At 35.9% G+C, this 18,294-nt stretch overlaps 4 protein-coding genes across 6 annotated transcripts; 3 read left to right on the forward strand and 1 right to left on the reverse strand.

Moving 5' to 3' along the window:
- Positions 1-613: 613 nt before the first annotated feature.
- Positions 614-3,122, forward strand: LOC149736638 (poly [ADP-ribose] polymerase tankyrase-2-like). Its single transcript, XM_089877354.1, has 6 exons — positions 614-1,269; positions 1,391-1,520; positions 1,737-1,860; positions 2,057-2,230; positions 2,406-2,533; positions 2,730-3,122. Exons 1-6 carry the CDS (start codon positions 1,175-1,177, stop codon positions 2,769-2,771), a joined length of 693 nt encoding a protein of 230 aa, XP_089733480.1. The 5' UTR covers positions 614-1,174; the 3' UTR covers positions 2,772-3,122.
- Positions 3,123-4,538: 1,416 nt separating this feature from the next.
- LOC149736639 (uncharacterized) lies at positions 4,539-7,671 on the forward strand. Its single transcript, XM_089877315.1, has 6 exons — positions 4,539-5,128; positions 5,391-5,681; positions 5,736-5,887; positions 5,963-6,119; positions 6,516-6,618; positions 6,880-7,671. Exons 1-6 carry the CDS (start codon positions 4,609-4,611, stop codon positions 7,055-7,057), a joined length of 1,401 nt encoding a protein of 466 aa, XP_089733441.1. The 5' UTR covers positions 4,539-4,608; the 3' UTR covers positions 7,058-7,671.
- A 142-nt stretch (positions 7,672-7,813) lies between these two features.
- On the forward strand, positions 7,814-12,958 carry LOC149736640 (uncharacterized). The gene is made up of 6 exons (XM_089877317.1): positions 7,814-10,561; positions 10,821-11,111; positions 11,168-11,319; positions 11,387-11,543; positions 11,822-11,924; positions 11,986-12,958. The coding sequence occupies exons 1-6, from the start codon at positions 10,081-10,083 to the stop codon at positions 12,155-12,157; spliced, it is 1,356 nt and encodes a 451-aa protein (XP_089733443.1). The 5' UTR covers positions 7,814-10,080; the 3' UTR covers positions 12,158-12,958.
- Positions 12,959-14,933: 1,975 nt separating this feature from the next.
- On the reverse strand, positions 14,934-18,279 carry LOC149736641 (endoplasmic reticulum membrane-associated RNA degradation protein-like). 3 transcript variants are annotated; one of them, XM_089877296.1, is made up of 10 exons: positions 17,890-18,279; positions 17,541-17,728; positions 17,360-17,490; positions 17,000-17,099; positions 16,548-16,680; positions 16,425-16,493; positions 15,532-16,067; positions 15,309-15,470; positions 15,149-15,247; positions 14,934-15,093 (listed from the first exon to the last, which is right to left on the reverse strand). In XM_089877296.1, exons 1-10 carry the CDS (start codon positions 18,277-18,279, stop codon positions 14,982-14,984), a joined length of 1,920 nt encoding a protein of 639 aa, XP_089733422.1. In that variant the 3' UTR covers positions 14,934-14,981. The 3 variants fall into 3 exon arrangements, with proteins under 3 accessions (XP_089733422.1, XP_089733420.1, XP_089733423.1); XM_089877294.1 differs by having other exon boundaries at positions 16,982-17,099; XM_089877297.1 differs by lacking the exon at positions 15,149-15,247 and having other exon boundaries at positions 16,982-17,099.
- Positions 18,280-18,294: the final 15 nt, after the last annotated feature.

Genomic DNA, 18,294 nt, shown 5'->3' on the forward strand with positions numbered 1-18,294 from the left:
TTATGCACCCCTGTTTGCTTTACCGTAAAACTAAAGACGTCACCAAGAAGAAATGCGTGGAGAATAAGTTCATGTTTAGTCCAAAAGCACCGCTAATCAAAATCATCCGAAACAGGTGGTTTGCGGTTAAAGAGAAGACTAGTTTCGCAAAGATAGCACCAAAAACTGAGGAAAAAACTGTAGAAAATTGCCTAAATTTGTTAAAAAATTTCAAAATTTTGACAAAACAATATTCAAGTTTTTGTTTGTGATGCACTCTTGTATATCCTTTTGCACTGGTGCACCTCTGGCATATTTTTGGGCACACCGATTAAAGAGCGCTGGCGTAGTTAGTAAATTCTTCGGCACATATTTTTGTATTTTTTTTAATAAAATAAAATTAAAACAATTTTGGAAGATAATTTTAATAAGCTCACTTGCACTGACAATATTCTACCTTCTACCTATATTCATGGCATAGAAAATAGGTGTTGCTATGACTCTGCTCATAAAAAAATTTGCTTGCGCATACACTCAAAGGTCTCTGGAAAAATTGTTAATGGTGTATAACGTATATCTGTATAACGGAAAATAACTTTTCTAACCAAATTAAAGTGTTTTGTTTTAGATAATATGATATGTTTAAACATTTCAATACGTTAGTTGAAACATGGCCTTTACATACATATCAGATATATTTCATATAGTAAGGTGGGGAAAATGGGACACTTTTTCATTCTATTTTCTTGTTACATTTGGTAGTAAACAAAGAACATTCATAGTAATATAAAACCGTTTACTCACGACTCCCATAGACTGTTGTTAATTGTTTAAAACACGACCAGCGTTTATTGATATTATGCACCGAAGGTGTCCCGTCTACCCACCTTACAATAATACGAAATGTTTAAATCTTACATGCCTCAGTTGAAGTATAATATTTACATACGCATAGTTAAACCATAGAAAATTAATATAAGTTCTCGATGGTTAAACTTTGTAATGTAAAGAGTGCCAACAAAACTAGGAACTGTTGCAACCAAACAGTGAAAAGGGGAAAATCCCTTGTTGGTAACAACGGTTTCTCACAAAGCTGTACGTATAATTGAACAACAAAAGCAGTAAAGGCAATTTGGAGGTCACATTGCTGAAAGAGCGGTTACTGTATTCACGTATTAGAGATTAAAGTTTGAAAATGAGTGACTTTTATACGACTTACTTAAACGAGGTGCTGCAAAAACTGGGTCCACTGGAACGAGGTGAAACTCTTCAATGTCCACCTGGGCGAGGGTAAGGGTTTTTTATCTTTATTAATTGCAATTTCCATTTAATGTACTATCTTAAAAAAACTACGAAATTTCTATAGTCCCGAATTATGAATGAGAATGGAATAAAATGTATTACGTTTTAGCAACTATACCGCGGTGGCTTTGGACTTGGATTGTGGTGCTTCTAAAGCAATAAAAACTGCCATGCAAAATACTAAACGAGAGCATAGGGGAAACGTCGGTGGTGTGTTTCGTTCGTACAACATAAAACGGGTTCGTTTAATGATTAAATATAAACCTATCTGTATGCCAGTATAGGATGGGGGAGATGGGACAACTTTTCATTCTATTTTCTTGTTAAATTTAGTAGTAAACAAAGAACATTCAAGGAACTATAAAAACGAATTCCCATCCCCCCCACGAATTCCCATGTAATTAAACGCAATAATAAATTTTAAGTTAATTTTAAACCCAATTTCTGAACACAAGATTGAACGAGTTGGCAATCAAAGCCTCTTGGACAAATACAACAGCTTTAAAACTCATGTTAGACCACCACACGAGAAAATGCTGTTTCATGGAAGTAATCAAGTGGGTGAAATACTCAGCGAAGGTAAATAGACTAATTATTAACCTGGCTGGGCCTACCTATATAGTAGAGTGGGGTAAGATATAGTACATATTTTCGTTCTGTTTAATCGTCCCGTTTGGTAGTAAACAAGGAAAATTTACAGAACCAGAATAACCACATCCTCACAAAAATTGATAAAATATATTTTATATATTTTTTTTCCTTCTTCGTTATACAGGTTTTGACAAACAAGAAACCAATCCAAACGGAATGTTTGGTGCTGGCTTCTATTTCACTGATGTATCTTCAAAGGCAAACCAGTATGTGTTTGGTCGCAATGGATGTCCAAGGCATGGAGACACCTCTTGCTACCGTTGCGAACGACAGCTACTTCTCTGCAGGGTCATTATAGGTATAAACTGTGATAACGTAATGACAAAGATATTTTAGCCGAAACTGTGGATTTTTTGTCCATTTATAGTAATTTCGTGTACAGTAAATGAATCTTCCGCCTCCTACCTAGGTTAAAATGAAAGTTATGTTTAATTTCAGATTCACCTTGGGTATATGAATTATTTTTTATATAGGAAACAGCTTGAAGCTTACCGATGGTAGAAAGTTCGACACTGCCCCGCATGGGTATGATTCAGTGACGGGCGTTCCATCTCAGGGTGGACTTCGACATAAGGAATTCGTGGTCTACAAACAGAAACAGGTAACTGAGATATAGAAGGGTGGGGGATGATGGGATACCTTTTTATTCTGTTTTCACGTGTCATTTCGTGTTTCGTATACTAAACAAAACCGATTTAAGGAATTAAAAAAGCGTATTTTTTGACTCCCATATATTGTTGTTAATTGTTTAAAATCCGATCTGGGACGTTTTAACCAATATTTTTCAATGTTGACAGATCTACCCTGAGATTGTGATTACGTACAAACTCATGCCCTAATACTACAAATGACATCAATCACGGCCTACTAGACCTCTAGCAGGCATTACCACCAAATATATATTAATATTATATTCGAACAAAAATTTTAACTGACGTCGTCATTTTGATTTTCTACAAATTCTATACGCCAGTAATGTATGTATATATATTAAGCCTATCATATAGTATAAAAGGAGTGTATCAATATAGCAATGAAATATATATAGCGATCAAAAATATTCAAGCAAACCAAAATCGCAGATTAAAATTGTTTACTTAAAAAATAAATGTCGTCGTGAAATTTATGTATGTATCTTCCACGTAGAACTGTCCTCAGTTAAACGCTGTGTAACTGAAGAAAGCAATCGAACAAACATTTTTTGATTTTCAAAGTTATTTTGATAAACCTTGTAGACCAGAGCAGTTTTTGACATCAGCGGCAGAAAATGGTTGCAATTTATATATTGATCGATTAATGGAAAGTATTTTTCCAACAATTGTTAATTTATTTACTACCAAACGAGCAGCTATGGCAGCGTGTATGGCAGCAAAAAGCGTCGATCTTAAAGGGCCTAAACACACCCCAAATGTACTTCGCTTTAATCGATAGAGTGTGTTTTTCTAATTCCAACGACACCTTACTTGTTTTTATCGGTTCTGTATAACCAAAGATATTCCAGCTCAAACACCGTGAAATTCAAAAAACTGATTTGAAAGTTGCGTGGCGAAAAAAATTGAGAAATGTACTACCCACGTGACAAACACGTAACAAAATTGTTGAAGCGTGGCCGCTCTCATTCAGAAAGGCGAGAGGCAGTGTTTTCAGCGAAAAACGAGAGAACAAAAAAAACGCAAAAAAGCACAAAAAAAACGCAGGTTCCGCTTTTACGAATGAATCAGTCACGTGACTAGTACGTTCCTACGTCACAATCACGGAGCTCGTAGTAAAAAAAGGATAGCGCTAGAGATCACTGTTTGAGGACGAATATCTCCGCCTATACTGGACCAATTCTAATAAGCAAAGTATTTTTGGAATCAATAAAACGGTCGCTTTATGAATTTACCATAAAAAAATAAAAGTGACGTTGGGTGTGTTTAGGCCCTTTAAATGATATATATGACCGAAAGCAGCAGCAATAAATATGAAGAACTTATTTATACTTTCGCACACTTTTTCGTGTTTAAACAACTAAAAATGCCATTTTAGAGTCGTAAGAAGACAGTTATATATTTCGGCAAATATTCTTTGTTTACTACCAAACGACAAAATGAAAGAGAATGAAAACATTGCATATCTTACCCCAGCATGTTGTATGGTACTTAATGGATGCGTCAGGGTATAGTTGGTTCTATACTATATGCATGTATATATGTAACAACGAACGAAAATTAAAGTCGAATAATAAATACACAGCAAATAACCACATTCTATGCTACGCGACCACACGGCAAGATGACAGCGTTGCTCTTCACAATATTACTTCCTTCCTTTGAAGTTGATATTGCTGAAACACACGGGAAGTAGCTCTTCTAGTGCACCAGCATCGTTTGGGCGCCAAGATCCAACGTTTTTTCTCGGTATATGATGCGCCATTGCTTTGTAGCTTTCAACACGGCAGGAGTTAGACAGCGATGCGTTAGAAATGCAGAATGGCAGACAGTAATGAGTGTGGTTAAAATCTCAGGTTCCATGACGCGCCACTCTGTAAAACTTCATAAACATATAATATAGGGGCATACTGTAACACTGCTTATTTAAAAGAGGTTTATGTTGCTGTTAGGCTGTCTAACGTTATTTTTTTAGTGCATATATAGGCTAAGTTTGTAGGAACAAGTTACAACGTTAGGTTACAGTATGGACTCTAGTGGCGATTATGATTTTTATGGATATTCCGACTACGATTACGGCCCGTCGACAGGAAACGACAGTAGCGGTAACAACGATGGATATAATTCCTACGATTTTACTGGAAACTACAGTACGAAGTTTAGTTACAGCAGTTGGATTAATTCTTTTTTTAATGGTTCAACTATGCATCCGCCATCACATATCGGCGTGTTTGTACCGGACAGAATTATTGAGTTTGCTGGAAATATTAGCGAGCTGAGTTGGACACCTACAAATCAATCATTACTTTGCGGATTCCCGAGTTTTTGTTCGTATTCAGCTTACAATGTATGTTCCAACACAACTTTGGTGGAATGCGATGAATGCAGCATGATCGGGGCTGGTTTCTTCATATTTGCTTGTGTTGTTCTTGGTGCGATGATTTTGATAGGAAACTCGCTCGTGTTTTGGTACAACGTCAGGAATTCAAGTCAAGACAAATTCAGCATCATGAAAGCTTCGTTGGCAATTGCAGATTTATTAACAGGTAGGTTGCTCTACTCTTTTTAAATATAGTAGGGTAGAGAAAGATAGGTCACTATCATTCTATTATTCCGTCCAATTTGGTAGTAAACAAAGAACGTACAATAATTATAAAATCGTATTCTCAAGACTCCCGTAGACCGCTGTTATGGTGTAAAACACGATCAGCATATTTGGATATTAGGTGTTAAAATTGTTCCGTCTTTCAGCACCCTACTGTATATGTCAATTATTACGAGTTTTTATCAGGATTAATTTACGTACAGGAATTCAAATATTTTGCGTGGTGTTTTACAACATGAGCTGGACGCTGCGTTCGACGGCGCACGATCTTGATATGAAGCAACTTGCATACCGCGATTCTGCTGAAGCGATCGCTGGTGGAGTTTTCTTCATGCTTAGTATAACAGCATCACTCTATCATTTGCTTTACCTCAGTGCTCAGAGGCTTCTTGCGGTTACCAAACCAATGACATACAAAATGCAAAGCGTTGAAAAGGTTTATTACGGAATTATGTTCATATGGTTGTTTTCTGTGGTGTCAGCTACAATTCCAGGTATTTAAAAAAATTCCTTTCTATTGACAAGCATAAACCTGTCTTTATATACAGCATGGTTCTCTTCAACGTTCACATACACATATTCTCACACGGCATTCCTGTTCTACCCTTCGATACGAAACTACGATGCGTATTCAGGGAGTTCGAAAGGAGCAGCTATCGCTGTTTTGTTCTTTTTCACCATCTTACCCTATGTTATAATGGTTTGTATACATCAGCGTATGGAAAAGTAATAATAATTTGTCAGTAACTTTATTTATAGTTTAATATGCTTTCAGACAGTCCTTACGATCGCCTCTATATTTTCTGTTCGAAAACACCTGAAGCACTCGGCTAAATTAAGCAACAAAAATGATAAAGTATCTTTGAGGAAAAAGGAAGCTTCTGTCCTGAAAACTGTTGCCATTATGCAGTTGGGATTCACAATTACCCTTAGTGAGTGAAAGTATTTTCGTTAAAACAAATTGACCAAATAAATTACATACATGGATTATGGGAGGCTAATTTTAACATATACAGTAAACTCAACTTAAAGGTTATATAGGGGTTCAGGGCCCGTCGTTGCTAACATTGTGGGCATATGTTTCTTTGGAAAAGACACTTAACAGAAACTGTTTTAACACAGTTTTTCTTATGAATTGTCTAAATTGTCAGCCATATACAGAAGTACCAATACCCCCAAAGCTATACACGTTGCAACTCGTAAGCAGGTGCGACGTGAATGTATACAAGTTATAACTGAACCCCTGTGGTATAATTACTGGCTTTGCCCAACCATGCGAGGATATATAAGTTACATTCATTCATACATTGCTTTGTGTTCTGTTACAGTTCCAGTTGCTGTGTTGGTTATCATATTTTATTTGAAGTTGTTGACGTGTGAGAACATTTCGACACCATCTGTGGTGTGTTTCTACTTAAGCATGTCGAACAGGTATTTTAACTCAAGTTTGCAGTAAACCAACGGTGTGTTGAATCTCTAAATCGTGTTATAGTAGAGTGGGGGAAGAAGGGACATTTTTTTATTATATTTTTTCGTCCAGCTTGGTAGTAAATAAACATGATTTAAAGATTTATAAAACCGTTTTTTTACGACTCACGAAGACCGTTGTTAATTGTTAAAACACCATCAGGATATTTAGATATTATGTGCTAAAAGTGTTGTATCTTAGCCCACAGTACTATATATTTTCAGCGTCGTCAACGTATTGGTGTACAGTGCAAGAGATAAGCAGTTTCGTTCTTTCGTGATCGACGTGTGCAGATGCCAAACAAGCAGAGGACGAGGAAAACTTGTAACACCCACGAGTAGCAATACAGGATCATCGAAACCAGGACAACAAACCGAGACCAAATATTTGTCCTCAGTATGAAAAGGGCAACGGCAGTCGCTATGTGTACAGTTTGCCGCATTGTTAATCATATATAGGGGAGACCGGGGATGGTTCGGACGTTTTTTTGAAAATTGCTAATAATTTTTTTTATATGCGTCACATGAATTTAAATGTTAGTTTGTTGTAAAGGGTGATCCTTTGCCGAAAAAGGGTAGGAGAGTCGCATGCCAAAGAAAACTAGAAATGCATGAAAAAGGTCAAATTCCGAAGGCTCTCAAGTGTCCGGTGTTGCCCCGGTACCGGGGTAACATCGGACATGTCCGGGGTCACCTCGGACAGTATACGTTTTTTGGTTTTATTCGACACCGTTGGTAAAAACGACAAACGAAATAATAACGAATCATCTAATATATAAATCGACTAGGCTAAGCTGGTACTTTAGCGCATATTAAAACAGGAAAGGTTGATGAGAAATCTTAATTCTTAATAGTCCTCTGTCTGTACGAGTATCATCTTCAATAACTGGAAAGTAGCTTTTTTTCATTCAGTCGCTTGATACTCTCCTGATGTCGTCTTTCTTTTAAACGTTCTTACTATTTTTTATGATCTAAAACTATTGTGAGCATACAACATAATACACCTTACCAACCCGGGCATGTTGTCCGACGTATCCCCAGACACGTGGTGACATAAAAAAAGCAAAAACATAGCCGCCTGTTTACCTCCTGCTCAAAATCTACGTTTGCTTATTGAAGTGTTGCTTCTAAACTACGACTTCCACCGCAAAAGAATTACTTTCGGCTATCAGCAACCAAACCATACCCTTACAACCAAAAACTTAAAAAGTAGATATTTCTGTTAAACTAGCTTTTTTTATTTTAACTAATCGGTTGAATTGTGCATGCCCCCAAATATTATGCTGCTTTGTAATGGAAACAATAAGATTTGTTAATAATGATATCACAATGCTCTATTGTGACGTCATGCACATGGTCCGAACTATCCCCGCGTCCGAAGTATCCCCGATCTCCCCTAGTACAGTAGAGTTGGAGAAGACGGGACATTCTTGGCAAATAATATCGAAATATCCTAATCGTGTTTTAAACAGTTAACACCGGTCCATGAGAGTCGTGAGGTTACAGTTTTATCGTTTTTTTGAAAGTTCTTTGTTTACTACCAAATGGGTCGAGAGAACAAAATGAAAAGGTGTCCTATCTTCCCTACACCCTATTTCTCCAAAAACAGTTGTAAATTCGTGTAAGAGTAGGCGGTAATACGCAGTGATCAAGAAATGCAGTTTTATAAAATCTAGTTTTCCGATATACGGATATGTATTTTTGTTGATAGGCTTATACGTACAGGACATACATGATCATTTTTTGGGAACTCAAAAGTATGTTATTTTCATAAGTGTGAAAATATATATAGTAAAGTGGGGGAAGAGACACCTTTAGCTCATAATATCCAAATATTTTGATCGTGCATTTTGATCAATTAACAACGGTCTATATGTGAGTCGTAAGAATACGGTTTTATAATTCTTTGCATTTTCTTTGTTTCCCACCAAGTGGGATGAGAAAATAGAATGAAAAGGTGTCCCATCTTCTCTCCCCCCCTTACTATGGATTTCAATTTAATATAAAATGAAATGTTGCATCGGGTGTATGAAAAGCTATACTGAATAAATATGGCTGAATAATTGTTGTAAGAAGTAAACTGACCGGCGCCGTGGCAAAGTGATTAGCGCGCCTGCCTCTAACACAGGTAATGGGTTCAAGTCTCGTCGCAGCTATTATTGTGGGCGTATGCGTCTTTGGACGAGACACTTAACTGCAATTGCTCCAACCCAGTGGTCACTAGAGGGGTTCTAAATGGTCAGCAATACAAACAAAAGTAATAAAAAAAAATATTAATCACTTACAAAGTATAATATATATAGTAACTCGTAAGCTGGCAGTAGATGTACGAACACCCGTGTTATAACGGCTGTAGTTTTCCGGCCACGCGAGGGTTAAGCACGTTACATTCATATACATTCAATTGAGATATACAAACGCCTAATCCACAATGTAAGCGAAGTATGTCACATCACTGCTTTTTTCGAGTTGCCGACGGCGGTACTGAAAAGTACATACGACTTCTAGTACGTGTTGCACAATATAGTCACGTTACATGCCCTACTGCCCTACTCAATGTATTTCGTAGGCTATGCCATGTTAGCTCTATAAGTTCCAGGAAAGCCAATAAGTTATATTTAGAATGTTATATTAACAGCCACGACGGACAGTAACTTTCGAGCACAAGAAAAATATAAGGAAATGCTTTTATAGTTTAGGAAAAGAGATTTATAGTAGGGTGGGGGAAGATAGCAAACTTTATCATTCCATTTTTCTCGTCCCATTTGGTGGTAACAAAAAACATTTAAAGAATCAATAAAACGTGTTTTTATACGACCCCCATAGACCGCTGTTAATTGTTCAAAACACAATCAGGATATACTATCATAATATGTGCTAAAGGTGTCTCATCTTCCCCACCCACTATATATCGTAAATCTACAAATGAACATTTTGAAAGATAAATAATTTTGAATTGCTGTATTGGGTACATGAACTGTTATAGTAAATAAATGCGACCGAACAACTGTTGTATACGCCCAAAGTTTAAGCATAGTGATGATAGATCTCGCATTGAGAACGCTATGCTTTTAGCGGTAATATTAACAACAACAACAAAGGAAGTTATTGTTAAGTGCATCGCTTTTGCATAATAGCACGTTTGTTTAATAAAAGTCCGCGTGCCTGTTAAGTGTTGTGAATAGCCATTTATAGCTCTAATGGCCTATCGTTCCAGCAAACTTGATAAGTTCCAATGTTACTGGCAGCCATGATTGACAGCTTTCAAAGCAGAGTTTAAATTACTGTAGATTTGGCAACGTTGGTTTGTGAACTGCACCATTTAACATTTTATTGCATTTAACCATAGTATACTGAAGTGACTTCAGTATACTATGATTTAACTGTAGTTACTTATTGTGAGAACAGTATTTACAATAGCTCAATATGGATGAAACCACGGATTATTACGACTACGACTACGACTACGACTACGACGCCAACAGTAAAAACGATACATTTGAAAACGCCTCGTACGTTAGAGACGATTTTGGAATCAACCTGAATAATCAATCTATGAACAATATGAGTATTGTTGGCAATTCATTTGTTCCTGATAGATTAATAATTCTAGAAACGATAAATGGAAGCACACTGGGATTTTTTATTACAAACCAAACGTCTTTATTATGCGGATTCCCGAGTTTTTGTTCATATTCAGCTTACAATGTATGTTCCAACACAACTTTGGTGGAATGCGATGAATGCAGCATGATCGGGGCTGGTTTCTTCATATTTGCTTGTGTTGTTCTTGGTGCGATGATTTTGATAGGAAACTCGCTCGTGTTTTGGTACAACGTCAGGAATTCAAGTCAAGATAAATTCAGCATCATGAAAGCTTCGTTGGCAATTGCAGATTTATTCACAGGTGCGTTTGTTATCTCTGACCACCAAATTAATGTATAGTAGGGTGGGGGAAGATGGGACACCTTTTCAATCTATTTTCTCTTCCAATTTGGTAGTAAACAAACATTCAACGATTTTTTATAAAACTGTATCCTCATGGCTCCCATAGACCGTTTTTAATTGTTTAAAACACGATCAGGATGTTTGGTTATTATGTGTCAAAGGTGTCCCATCTTCCCCCCACCCTATTATAACACCTCATTTACCTAATTCTATTTCAGGAATCCAAATATTTTGCGTGGTGTTTTACAACATAAGCTGGACGCTGCGTTCGACGGCGCACGATCTTGATATGAAGCAACTTGCATACCGCGATTCTGCTGAAGCGATCGCTGGTGGAGTTTTCTTCATGCTTAGTATAACAGCATCACTCTATCATTTGCTTTACCTGAGTGCTCAGAGGCTTCTTGCGGTTACCAAACCAATGACATACAAAATGCAAAGTGTTGAAAAGGTTTATTACGGAATTGGAGTCATTTGGTTTCTTTCTGTCGTATCAGCTACAGTACCAGGTTAAAAATCGTAAACTTATACATTTGTATTTCACCATATCAACCTTTTTCTGTAGCATGGTTTTCGTCAACGTTCACATATACCTATTACCACACGACTTTTCTATTCTACCCTTCAGTTAGAAGTTACGATGCGTCTTCAGGAAGCTCTATGGGTCCGGCTTTCGGCATTTTGTTTCTTTTCACAGTTCTACCTTATCTTATAATGGTTTGTATCAATCATCTTATTGAAGCATTAGTTGGCGATGAAATAAACATGGAAAATTTTATTTCAGACAGTCCTTACGATCGCCTCTATATTTTCTGTTCGAAAACACCTGAAGCACTCGGCTAAATTAAGCACCAAAAATGATAAAGTATCTTTGAGGAAAAAGGAAGCTTCTGTCCTGAAAACTGTTGCCATTATGCAGTTGGGATTCACAATTACCCTGAGTGAGTGGAAGTTTTGTGATATAGTGGGGTGAGGGAAGATGGGACACCTTTTGAATCTATTTTCTCGTCCCGTGATGTAGTAAACAAAGAACGTTCAAAGAATTCGAAAACCGTATCATTGCGACTGACATAGACCGTTGTTAATTGTTTAAAACACGATCCGGATACCATTTATCCTCGCGTGGCGTAGCAACAACGTTTGTTAAAACAACAACGTCCATATATAATTTACATTACCGAGACATAGCCAAAATTGAACAATTATCTATTTGTTACAGTTCCAGTTGCTGTGTTGGTTATTATATTTTATTCGAAGTTGTTGACGTGTGAGAACATTTCGACACCATCTGTGGTGTGTTTCTACTTAAGCATGTCGAACAGGTATATCCGCGGGTTTACTATGTAAAGTCGTAGCATCAGTAAAACACAAACGTGTTTTCAGCGTCGTCAACGTATTGGTGTACAGTGCAAGAGATAAGCAGTTTCGTTCTTTCGTGATCGACGTGTGCAGATGCCGAACAAGCAGAGGACGAGGAAAACTTGTAACACCCACCAGCAGTACTAATACAGGATCATCAAAGCCACAAACTGAGACTAAAGTTTCGGCAATTTAGAAACAATTATAAAAACTCTTGTTTGTGCTGAGCCAAAAGAACTTTATCTTTTAACATGTGCAACGTAGTTTTTTTGTTTATTTATCTCTTCAAAAGGGCGAAGTTTATATAGTAGGTTAGGAAAGATAGGACACATTTGGCGCTTAATATCCAAATAAACCAATCGTTTTTTAAACAATTGGCAACAGTCTATATGGGAGCTGTAAGGATACGGATTTACAATTAGTTGTTTGAATGTTTTTTTGCTTACTACTGAGACGATAAATTACATTAAAATGGTGTCCCATCTTCTCCCACCCTACTATATTATTAAAGAGGGAATAAAAGAAATCAACCGGAAAGGCAAAACACGCTACATAGACAAAAGGTGTGGGAGACGCCAGCAGTTAAAAAGCGTGGCTGTTATTGCACCAAACGCATATTCAAATAAAGAAATGATTGAATACATATGTACTGACGCCGTGGTTTGGCCTTGTCACTTGATTTTAAAACCGGTTTATTTTGAGTTGGCAAATTGTATTCTGCATAATGTATTGTCTGCATTATGTATAAGCTGTTCAAAGTTTTCGGCTTATTGTAGGGCGTGGGCTATTGTCATCACGTTGCTTTTTGCAATACTTCACTTGCAGTGTTCAGCATTGTCACGCATATTTTTATCACGTTTAATAATTTTTATCACGTACATTCTGTTGTACAAAACAGTGCAGCTATTACGTTACAGCGTGATTAATTGTCGTGAGAATTTAATTTTGGCAATTTTGATTTTTTGGCAAGTACCACAACAAAACGACCAATAAAATATTTGCTTATACACAATATAAATTTACCTATGTTTCCCATTTAACAAGTAAAGTGCCTATATGGCTGCAAAAAGTCAAGTATTGACCGGCGGTAAACAGAATACACTAGTTTTTTTTCGGCCTCCTGCTGTACCATTACACGTGTAGAAAATTATGTCGACATAGACGAAACATGCGACTTGTTCAGTTCATTTTCAACGGAAAGCAATGGTGGGTAAAACTTTATAAAGGTTAAAGTAAAAGTAAAATATAATGGGCTGGGGGAAGATGGGCCCTTTTTTATTCTATTTTCTCGTTCCATTTTGTAGTGAACCAAGAACATTCACAGAATTATAAACCCGTGTCCTCACGACTCCCATAGACCGTTGTTAATTGTTTAAAACACGATCAGGATATTTAAATAATGCGTGCTAAAAGTGTCCCATCTTCCCCCACCCTACTATATATTGAACTGAGTTTATAACTTGTTATTAAAGACTCGAGTGTCATTAAACTAACAGACGACCATGCTAACATACCAAGCAACATAGTCGACTTCTCAAAAAACTAATGCGTATTGCAAAAACGTAAGGTATAGTAGGGTGGGGTAAGATGGGACATGTTTTCATTCTTTTTTCTCGTCTTATTTGGCAGTAAACAAATAAACGATTTACAAAAATATTAAACTGTATCCTCATTACACTAAAGGATCGCACAAAATATGAATTTAGGTGGCAACGATATCTTTCTTATCCCACAGTATACTATATATATAGGTTTGATAAAAGTATCCCAAATAATGTGTATTAAATAAGACCTTTTTTGCGTTTTAGAATTGACCAAAATGACGGGAATTCGATTTCAAGAGATAAAGTGAAATATCTGCCACCGATTATTGGTTGTGAGAAGGTATTTTGTATTGACTGATATTAATTTATCTTCGTGCTAAACTAATTTTGATTAACATAACCGTGTTGTGACGTACTGTAAAAGTTGGCCAATTTATATTCATCGCCCAGGCGTGTGGCTCTGTTCGTTTAATTTTTCATAAGAAAATGTCTAGCTTGTGGTACTACCGGTATTTACAGATTTTTCTTACACGCAGGTTGTATGCGTTGGACTGAACTACAAGGATGGTAAACCTGATACACAGTTACCAAGAGAACCGGTGATATTCAACAAGTTTCAAATTCAATAATAGGTCAGGATACCAAATATTCAAGTGCCAATACATAGTAGGGTGGGGGAAGGGACACCTTTAGCATATAATATTCAAATATTCTGATCGTGTTTTAATCAATTAACAACGGTCTATGGGAGTCGTAAGGGTTCGGTTTTATAATTCTTTGAACGTTTTTTGTTTACTAGCAAATGGGACGAGAAAATGTAACGAAAATGTGTCCCATCTTTACTTCAATATCATTGCTGTCATTTGTAAAATATCCTCGCTATTTAGTGGGCTATGATTAATACATTTATTTATTTTGTTACTTTTGTTATTTTGGAATGTAGGTAGCCTATAGGCAAATTGTTATTTCGGAATGTATAGGTAACGAAGACTGCATTCAGCCTCCTTCTTAAAAAACCGGGACCTCAGCTCTAGGCTTGGGAACCGGACCCACAGTGACCCACGTTTTTTGTCACCCAAAAAATACCATAACCAATAACTAACCGAGCCTCGTGCTCTCTTTTTCCTCCCCATATTTAAACATCATTCTGATAAATGATTTTTGATAAAAAAATGATTTTTGATAAAATGCTAACTGTTAATTCCAACTACGGTTGGCTTTCCACGAAATTGTATTCCTGGACTTACAATTTGGACCTTATCTCTCCACTTAAACCATTATGTCATCGTGTTTTTAAAATCGCACGGAATACATGGGAAATCTTTCTAATGGTGTTGTAATGGAAGATTAAAGTGGCAAGATGTTAACACAAAGATACTTTTTTCCGATCCTCTCAAACAGAATTCTTACAGTTTGCGAGTCCATAAATAGAGTCATTTGAATAATTTTAATGGTGCAATACAAACTGATTGCGATCTAAAAAAGTTCCAACAAATTATAAAACAAGTCCTTTGCGTCGTCCCATTTGTTCTTGTCCGACGCAGTCAACGATGCTAGATTTTCGCAATTTTTTAAAACCTGTTTCATCCTGAACGTAAAAATAAGTGTTTAACATAACATTTTTGTATCAAATTGATTTAAACCTTTTGATTGTTGAGTTGGCAATTACATTTTTGGTGGAATAGATGTTAGAGAACAAGAAACAGCACAGAAGACATAAGCCGCAAGAAAACACAGGACACCTGAGAACAAGAACTTAAAACTAAACAGTAAACTTCTAATACCCGTTTATGGTAAACTTACCAAAGTAACAGCTTGGCAAAGTTTTTGCGCTGACGGGAACGTAACAAACGTTTTTCAAGCAAATCCTGACGATGAGCAATGGCGTCTAATATATGATCGACCGAAATTTTGCATTTGTAAGCTGCTTGTTCAAGGAGAACTGACAGTTCAGAGTCTTCGGACCTTTTAGTAAAAAACGACATCATATCGTTTTTCCAGAAACAAAAAAAAAACATAAAATCACCTGAACAAGGTTGACAATTTTTCTTCGGAAATTTGTTTTAATTTTTCCTTTAATTTTAATTTGGTCTCATCACTATCTTCAACAACATCAATTTGCAGACATGAAGCAGTTATAAGTGTTTCACATAATGTCCTTTGTTGCTGTAATTCACTGGAAGACAGTAATGCAGATATATGTGAAGGAACTTGAAGTGTGTCCAATTTTTGCAATTTATCAAAACAGTAAAAAGTGGATCTCTTGGCAAATGACAGAGGATGATATAAAGATTCATAATTCATTAAAAAGGGATGAAGAATTTCAAAGAAACTATTTGGTATAAGTTCTGGGCAGCATCTCCACATATGTTCATTAAATGATTCCTTAAAAGTGTTTTTGCCATTTAGATGTAACTCTACATTATGTGCAACTGCAACAGCACAATACACAACCACAGAAGCAATTTCTTCACTAATTTCATCAACATTCATTTCACCATGTGAAATATGATCCCTTAATCGTAAACCAGCAGGCAAATTGAATATGTCAATCAACAGCTCCTGAGAGTAGTAATAAAACACTTGAATTAAACTATGATATGTTCCTTGAATCTGATCCAGTATTCATATTGTTGAACAAAACTCATTTCTTCATAACAGAATACAAGTGTTACTAAATAAGCAACAAACACTTACATACACTTAAAATAAATCAAAACTCTTTTTGCATTTCCAAAATTAGCTAATGCACATTTATAATCTTGCTATGCCTAATTCCTGGCTAAAACTTATACTATCATTGTACGTTTTATGGGTACAGTTTAAGCATATCATTGATCACCCAAATGATTATACAGATCTTACACACAGCATATCACAAACCTAAAACACACATTCAGTATAACACTCAAAACTCACCAAGACTGAATGAGAAATAACATGTTGAATTTTATTTTTATCTCCATTTTTCAAATTTTCATTCAAAACCTGTGAGACAAAAATTAAAATAAAAATAATTACAAAAAACAATACAGTACTAACATCATCCATAATTATGTAGAACTCGGTGGACTGTGCTGTTTTAACTCGCTCTGGGAATCCATTACAATGGGCATATCTGCATCTTAGTATGTGTTCTATCTGGGGTAGTAAGGTAATGACGCAATAGCCGTACCTGAAAAAGAATGTCATTTAATTTTTGTAAATTAGTGTATTGTAATATGAAAAATTACACGGAAAATTATGTGTAAAAAAACACAAAAACACTTGTGCCAATCTTGAGATTCAATATAACAGGTTTACTTGTATAGGATGAATTCTTGTGCAAAAAGCATCTCTTTCAGTAGAACAATATAACACCGTGACTTAAATTGTCCTTTTTTACTGGTCTTTTCACTTTGGTAAACTCTCACATTCTGTGTTATTGTGAAGAGACGGGATAAATTCGATTAATTCATCATACATTACCAAATTACCGTGAATTTTGAAATAACCTTAGCGCTTCAACAAAGTATGGTAACATTCCAGGAGATACATAGTTTGATGATTGAAATATTTGAACAATTTCATCGCAGTGTTCTTTAATTTGCACACCTAAAATTGATACCTGTGTTGAGTGGCGCAGCCAGAAAAAAAAGGTGGGGTTTTGATCAAAAAATTGTTCAAAAATTTTTTTTTTAAATAAAAAAAATTTTATTTTTGATTTAAAAGAGGGGTCACGACCTCCGAAACCCTCCCTGGCTGCGCCACTGCCTGTGTTACAATGATTTTACACATTTATCTAGATTTATTGTTTAAAAATCTTGAATATTAAACTGTACATAGTAAATGCCCAGAAGTCAGAACTGTAATACCTTTAAAATAATCACAGATTAGTAATTCAGCGTCTACTTTCTTAACAAATGGCAAATTAACTGATTGTACTTGATGTTCTGTGAGATATGTAGATATCTTTCCTATGGTAATGAGTGTCGCAAAGAAATATCTGAAAAATAAATGTTTAGAAATAAATACAAAAATATTAATAAAACTTACACAGTTGGAATGTCTGTTGGGGAGACAAAACCATGCCATAATAAATTCCGCAAATTTAGACTTTCTGGACCACCAAATAAAACTCTTAACAGTTTTCCATGTGTGTTTCCAAGAATATCCACCACAATACTACTGTTAAGCAGATCTCTTAATAGAAATGGACAGGAAGAGTCTTGTTGCAAGTATATCTGAAATTTTACTTAGAAAATAAATATATTTGAAAATCACAATAAGAAAATTAAATTTAAATTTTACTTCAACACAAAAAAGCATACTGTATTCAAAAGTCCATTTTAAATAAGGCTATATAGTGTACAAATAAAGCAAACTTAATACACTCATAGCTTACCCCCCTTAGTGCTCGTTCCAAAGCTGCTGTAATATGAAGTAGGTGAACCACCATATCTACCCTAGCATTACTTAACAAAGGTGCTATCCATTGGTTTACATGATTTTGATTGACACCTGGTAACCAAGCAGTAATATGGGAACAAGCTACAACTAAATCTTGTTTATCACATTTTGACCATTGTTCAAATACCGGACATAAATCTAATACTGCTTTTACAAAATCTGAACCACAGGACAAATCATTGTTTTTCAGTATCTCTCCCACTGGTGAACTTGAATTTAGGGACAGCAGATCATCACTTTTCGTATTTAATTGAAGATGTTTTGACTTAAAAACTTCATAAATATCGCACAAAATATGCTTGACAGCAGGAGATAAAAATGCCATCTAAACCGGACATCC

The sequence above is a fragment of the Ciona robusta genome, chromosome 4 (assembly GCF_009617815.1).
Source record: "Ciona robusta chromosome 4, ASM961781v2".
Classification (NCBI taxonomy): domain Eukaryota; kingdom Metazoa; phylum Chordata; class Ascidiacea; order Phlebobranchia; family Cionidae; genus Ciona; species Ciona robusta.